Here is a 7319-nt window from a genome sequence, read left to right as displayed (position 1 = left end):
TCCTGGTCGCCCGACCACGCCCGACCCGCACCCCGGCCAAAGGAAGAGCTACGTCAGCGAGAGTCTACACTCTACATGCTTTTTTATTACAAGACTACCGAGCATACGTGGAAAATTCATCTGGTAACTACATCTAAAGCACAAATATTTGGGGAAAAAAAAGAATAAACAGATTCATTAAATTATGATATGATTAAATCATCGACCAAATAGAAAATTTATATAATAAAGCCAGAAAAAAAAGTTGTAAAATATAGTTTACAATAATTATTCACATTCAAGGCTGTACATCCATACATACAACAACGTGGCCCCGAACATGAATTCAATCCAAATAATTCATATATTAGATTTTAAATAACACAGACTGAACTAGAGGCCAACAATAGCCGCAAATAACCTTATATAAGAATAAAAATACAAAAGTGTATATCCTAATATCATTGCATTATTTGTTTTCATAAGTTCTTTTTTTAATGTTTGCTTTGCCTGTACATCACAGTTACAGCTACAGACCAGGTAGAGAATATTACACATGTTATAACCGACTGCCACCAACCTGAAAGACAGCTAACATACTACTGATTCATCCTATTTTGTGTTGTTAAGGAACAGCTACAGCAGCTCTAAATATTGCAAAAATTTGATTTTGTCCATGTCCAATCAAACATCACGGTAGAGGCTTTTCATCAGCAAAATGAACCCCTATTCATAGTCATTCAGCCAGATGGGTTAGACTAGGGTGGATTACACAGCTAAAAAAGTTTGCCTTTTGTAAAAAGTTCTCTGTACATAGTTTGGTATTTCTTCATAGTGAAGAAATGGGTCTGGGGGAAATTCAGGTATCCTTGGAGGCTTGCCCACCATGCTGTCTGAGCTCAGATAAAACTGCCCTCTGCTGAACAGCTTCCTCCCCAGGCCAGATCTCCACAGGCAGCCTAGTTCACAACCCTGCAGTCTTGGGCCAGCAGCCTGCACCCCTCAGAGGCTCTGGGAGTGACTCCTGCCCTGAGTTAAGGCACTTGCCATGTAGTCTGCCTAAGAAGCAAGGGCCACACCCACTCGAGTCACCATCAGTTAGTTCATGCTAGGTTTGGATATGAAAGAAAACACGGGGAAACGCATACGGTGCTATCTCCGAGGAGAGTACCTTCACCATGCTCACAGCTGCTCAGCCTCTGCTCTGGTCTATGGACCAACCAGGGGGAGGTGATCAGAGGGAAGGGAGAGCTAATTCTGCATAATCTGGCCACAGACTCTGACCACGCCAAGTGGCACTGGGCATGGCACCCAGAAGTCTCCCATGCGTGTTCCACCTCAGAAGTGACAGACCCCAAACTAAAGTGCAGAAATTAAGGAGGAAGCCAAATTTGGGTTGTCTGGACTTAAAAGACAACTAGGCAACCTGCAACACTGGTGGGCAAGGAGAGGGGAGAAATTCTTAAATCCTTGTCAGCCAGGACAATCACATTCTACAATGGAAAAACCTGGCCAGCGTGCTCTAATGAACTGCTAGGACCTAAGTCCTGGGATCTGAAGAGCATGAGGGCAAGCACACTTCCCTAAAATCCAATTGTCTACATGGTTTCAAGTAGAGCCTTTGCTCTTTTGCTGATTCCAAATGGCCCAGTGTACTTTCTGAGTCTACAAACTTCATTACAAATTATCCACTAAGTATGTGGCAAGGTCAGTTCAACACTTTTTATCTCTGCTGACTGTGCAGATGCAAATTCAGTACCATTGTGGACACAAAGTACAAGATTCTGGAAGTGTCACCAAGCACTTGAAAGCCATAGCAGCAGGGGAGGGAAGGTAACATGCAAGCATAACCAGGTTTTCTCCATGAAAATAAGGAACCTGGCTTTTGGAAAAATATGTCACAAATGGCCTGCAGTAATGACATCACTTTAGGATTAAGAGGGGGGGGGGGAAAGAGCAATCTTACTCAAACATTCTTGGGAACACACAGCTTACCAGAAATTGGTTTGTTCAGAATCTGCAGAGCACAACTAAGGAAGTTCTGTACTGGAACTCTGGTATCTACTCATCAGATCAAGACAGAGAAGAGACACTGTACCACCTTTAAAATGAACAGACTTTTTGCCCCCAAAACACCACTTCTAGGTATCTGGGCAGGGTGGGGGCGAGGGAGATTCAGAGTCCAAAATCAAAGATTTATGAGGATATTAATCACAGCATTATTTAAATGGTGAAAAACCAGAAGCCACCTAAATGTTTTATAGCAGTGAAATGGTCAGATAAATTATGATAAAAATTATCCATTAAACTCTACAATCATTAAAAATAAGGTTTTTAAATCACCGTTCAAACATGACACAACATTAAGAAAAAACACTAAGTGGGAAAAGCTGGATGCAAAATGGTTTGCGTTGTCATGTTCCCAGGTCAGTTACAAGAGCGAACACACGTGTGCAGGTGGGGCGGCGGGCGGCAGGCTGGGCCTGTACACAGACGCGCGCAGCGGGCTTTCCTGGGTGCTGAGCCTCCCGCTGACTTTTTTCAGAACACAAATGTTTTCACAAAGTACAAAGTCACCCGGAGCCCCACGCGCGCACCCTGTCCTCAGGGGTCTGTTGGCAGGTGGTTGGTCTCCTGCAATTCCTTCAGGCCTGCACCACCAATGCCACAGACTGGCCCCCCAAGGGCGCTGGGGTAGGTGCAGTTCCCCTCAGCCCTGGCCTGACCCCAAGAGTCACCTTTCCCAAGGCAAGTCTGTAACCAGCCTCCTGAGATGCAAGGTTCAGAATGGCAGGCCTGTGGTGCCCCTCTTGGGGTGGGGCTTTGGGTTCCACGTGGGGCTGCCCACTGCCTTGGTCACGTCACACCTGGCTTCCTCACGCCCCTGGAGGGAGGCTAGGTGTTGCCAGGCGGCAGAGCCCTCGGCCCTCCGGCCCCCACTCCGTGGCAAGAGGGGCCGGGCGGTGGGGGAGCGGCGCTGTCCGAAAGGCACTGGCTTCAGCTCCGGCACCTCCCCCCCTGCCCCTCTCGGTACAACTTCGGGCTCCTGAGCTGTTCAACACTAGGGCATTCTCTTTCTCACCCTGGATCAGCCCACGTTTATATATATGTTTCCAGGTATGTCTGCGCGTGTTCAGAGACTGACATCCACCCACGTCTACATCTTAGAACGTAAGGCACCTGCCTGCCAGGATGATGGCTCAAAGGATGAGGTGGATAAAACTAAAGACTACACGAGGAAGCACAGGGCAAGAAGAGAATATCTAAGGGCCTTTAAAAGAAAAACAAGGGAAGAGGCTTGTGAGTGAGCAGAGAAAGGTGGCCGACAAAGAAGGGCTCAGCTGTCACCGGCTCAGGCCAGGGCAGTCACTTCAGCTCTGCCAGCTGCGAGCTCAACCCCGAAGCCCTGGGTCTCTGGCTCTGGAGGTTAAGATGGAGCTTGTCGGTTGAGCCCAGGAGGTAGTGGCGCTCTCCAGAGGGAAGAATGCAGTGGGAGCGTTGTCTCTCCCCGAGCGGCCAAGCCGAGTGCGCTTTTACAGCCAGGACTCAGCTCTGCCTATCACCCCCGCACCCAGACATCCAGGACAGACGTGGCGTGGACGCGGCTCCCTGCCCTCCAACTGCACACACAGACGTGGGCGCTGTGGCGAGGGACATTTGAACAGGGTGTACACCTGAAACCCAAGTCCTGATCCTGAAAGAAAGGCTCAAGACAGATTTGCTTTTGGGAAAGCAGGTGAACACAGGCAAGCTTTTTCCAAAGCAAGGAGAGGGGGCTCCATACCCAGGGCAGTGCCTTATTTCTGGGCCGCCCCCCACCCTGGGCAGGCACCCCCTGCGCCTTGGTATCCTACACACACACACACACCCACTGGTGAACCTGGCTGCATCTCTGAGCCCCTCCAGCGCCCCCGCCGGCCCCTGCACAGTGGGATTCCCCATAGCCCAACCTCCTTCCGAGTTTAACAGCTGCTGTTGTGACATCACCAATAGAGGTTAAGACATCCTTCCCTCCGTGTGGACCGTGGGTCACACACGGTGATGGGTGGGACAAGAGGTGGGGGCACAGAAGTCGTCAGGGGACCTTTTCCGTGGGAGTTTAAATAGGTGCCTTTGTGAAAGTCCAGAGGAAACGGCAGTCACCCCTCCCCTGGGGACAGGGCCACAGCGCCTGCTCCTCCTCCACTGGGACTGAAGGCTGCCCCCCGGGACACCCTGGGCAGGGCACACCCCTACAAAGCAAGAGGAAATAGCCTGACACTGGAGAGGGGTGGGCCGGGTTCACGTGTGCTGCTCCTGCCCCTGGGCAAGGGGAGTGGCACCACTGTTTTCCAGGCGAAGCCCACATGACGGGGACCAGGTGACCCGACGACGTGAGGGCTTTTTGATGTTCCCGGTGGACACGTAAAAATGCTCTGAGCTAGACTTGGAGAAGGGGCAACTTTAGCAGGAAAAGGGTGCACGGGGCGGCCTTGGTGTGATGGAGGACCGGCCCATGTGCCAATGCCAGGCACCTCGCAGCCCCGACTTCACCCAGACACACTCCATCTTCCAACCAAACTCTCAGAAGGGCTGCCGGCTCTTGCTCCTCCGAGAGGAGGCCACCAGGTCTGTCTGCCCCGCTGCCCTGGCCTCACAGGGGAGGGGACCACAGAGCCCCGGCTCCTGGGGCTCCCCCGGGTCAGTGCTCGGTCCCCAGCCCTGGGACAACGCTGCTCCATGGAGTGACACACTGGAGCGCTCGGCGGGCGCCCTCCAACAGCAGCGGCTCCGTGTTTCGCCTGGACAACCTGTTCTACTTCTCACCGCCCGGAGCCTGCCCGGTCGACACGACGCAGGAGTGCTTGCAGACAGACAGCAAGGACCGCAGGAATCTCACAGCCACGACTACTGGAGGAGCCAAGCACGGTCGTGGGGATCGGGCCAGACACTGGGGACGAGAAGAAAGGGGCAAACGGACAAAAGCCAAGAACCCCCCACCTGCAGAGCTGGAGCTCCCCCAGCAGGGGCCCGCCTGGCTCCCTGGGGAAGAGCTGGTTCCCCGATGATCCAGGGGCAGGGAGAGCCCAAAGACACGCCTTGGCCCAGGGGCCACAGCAGGATGGGCGTGACGGGCCTGCGGTGGAGAGCTGGCGCCGCGAGTCTGTCCCCGAGTCGGGGCGGGAGCCAGGCAGATGTGCACGGCACTAGTCCCCACGGCGAGCAGAGCGTGGAGAGCTCCACACAGCACAGAGAGCAAGCAAAGCGACCCTGAATTCCTTTTCGTTATTGGTTTTGTTCTTTGTGTGGTTGGATGTTTTTTTTCTTCTTTTCTTTTAAATAAAAAAGCTGCAAGGTTCCGCCGTCTGCGTCCCCCTTGAGATGGCCGGCAGGTGGTCTGGAAGCGTCCGGAGGCAGCAGGCTGTGCGGGGCATGGCCCCGCGGTGAGGGCGGGCTGCAGCGTCACTGCACGGCAGCATCCGGGTGGCTCTGGTACCTGTGCCGCCACACCTCCTGGATCTTTCGGCACCACTTATGCGCGTTCCCGCTGGGGTCCATCAGGTAATATGTCCTGTTTGGCTGCAGAGAGAGACACGCTGACTCTTCTGCTAGGGGTCCCAGCATGACTGGCACCCACCCGGCAGTGAGAAATGGAACAAAGAAGGTGCCGGCTCCTGCGGCCAACACAAGCGCCGCCAGGAAGCCCGCGAGCAGGCGGGCGTTTTCCTTCCACGTTTGTGCGGAGATTAAACATGCAGGTGAGGACCTGCAGTTCCCTGGGGGTGAGGTCACCCTGAGACTGAGAACAAGCACGGGTGTCTCCTGACTCAACTCTGAGCTGAGCCGTGAACGCTGGGATCCCTGGCGTGTGGGGAAGGGGGGACCACGACCCCCCCCGCACCTGCCCCACTGGACACAGCATTCGACCGCTCTGGCTGGAGGCACAGAGGCCCGAGTGCCCGGCAGGGGAGCCCGTGGGGACAAACTCACCGTGTGCACAAAGAAGGTTTTAAAATTCTTGGCCTCTGGTCGGAGTTCTTGTGACCATGGAATTTCACCTTTCAAGACTTTGTTGACAGGATCCACGTAATACAAGTGTGGCCCTTCCGTGAGCAGCAACTGTCGTCGCCGTGCAAATAAACCCTGGTACAAATGACAACAGGAAAGAAAGGACTCTGCTTGTTAAGGCTCAGAGTGGAGGCTGAGTGCTCCCGCTGCCGCCTCGGATGCTGGACTGTCGGGGCGCTCCAGCACGGGGGCCACCACCGGCCCTGCCCACTGGCCTGGGACAGGGGCAGGCACACCTCCCCCGATCAGGACCAGGCCCCCGGGTCAGATGGAAGCAGCAGCACCACGCCTGCTGGTGCGAGCTGGATCCCGGCGTCCAGGACGGAGCGTCCTACTCTGGCTGCCGCACGGGATGGGGCCGCAGCCTGGCCCGAGAGCCTGCCCTCAGCACCCAGGCCCTGCCGCTTCCCAGACCCTCTTCTCCACGCCAAGGCCGAGTCCTGCATGCTGACCCCCTGCCCGCCACCTTCACAGAGGCTCTCGGGGCAGAGACGCCCGGGGTTGGGGAGCCTGAGCCGACAAGGGCCCACAGCAGCGGAGAGAGAACGTGTACAGAGTCTGTTATTTTTGGACGCGTTAATCCATTTAATTAATTCATAAAACAGACTAAGATTTTCAAAAACAATCCTGATAAAGTAATAAATGACTTGCTGGGATATAAAGAGAGGCTCCTCAGACAGAAACCTTGACCTCAGTGACCAACCCCAGCATCGGGCAGAAATCAGAACCCTGGCTCCCCAGTCAGCAACAAGAGGCCGAATTTCTATATGCCCAGCCTCATGTGCTCTCAGAGGTCTCCCCGAGTGGCTGAGGCCGTCCTTAGCTCTGACATGCAGAGACGATCTCTGAGAGGGAGGAATGGAGTAAGACACGGACGCTCAGGAAGGCGCCTCCGGACTCTAACTTACCTTCCGCTTGTCTACTGGACCCATTTTTAGTATTAAATTATTTTCTACAAACTGGTGCCTGTAAAAAAAAAAGAAAACAAGGATCAGACACTCCTGTCAGAGTCAGAAACTCTCCAAACTCCTCCCTCAGAACAAACTCCCCGACAGCACTGTGAGAGCCTCCCCCTTCAGAGACCCAAGCGCACTCCAGTGAGGGGAGCAAACTGCAGATGCGCCTGAGCGCGGGTGCCGCACAGAACCGCGCCTGCCCGTGGGCCCGGGGCCATGGGCGCTGGCAAGACCCCAGCCTTGGCTCTCCTCAGTACCGTCTGCTCGACAGGGGAAGGCACGGGCAGATGGCGGGAACACACGTGCTTGCCACTTGGAAGCAAAGCTGGGGTGAAA

General features: G+C 54.3%; 1 protein-coding gene across 2 annotated transcripts in view; it reads right to left on the bottom strand.

Annotated features, from left to right (window-relative positions):
- Nucleotides 1–65: 65 nt before the first annotated feature.
- The window catches only part of PDPK1 (3-phosphoinositide dependent protein kinase 1), a 74099-nt gene continuing 66845 nt past the window's right edge, over nt 66–7319 (bottom strand). For both annotated transcript variants that reach the window (XM_061400895.1, XM_061400894.1), the window contains exons 12-14: nt 6936–6993; nt 5950–6102; nt 66–5538 (exon numbers count right to left, since the gene is read on the bottom strand). In XM_061400895.1, the coding sequence (XP_061256879.1) occupies nt 5422–5538; nt 5950–6102; nt 6936–6993 (328 nt within the window). In that variant the 3' untranslated portion in view covers nt 66–5421. The remainder of the gene's footprint in view (nt 5539–5949; nt 6103–6935; nt 6994–7319) is intronic.

The sequence above is a fragment of the Bos javanicus genome, chromosome 25 (genome assembly GCF_032452875.1).
Source record: "Bos javanicus breed banteng chromosome 25, ARS-OSU_banteng_1.0, whole genome shotgun sequence".
Lineage (NCBI taxonomy): Eukaryota > Metazoa > Chordata > Mammalia > Artiodactyla > Bovidae > Bos > Bos javanicus.
This window is presented reverse-complemented; position numbering and strand designations above follow the sequence as displayed.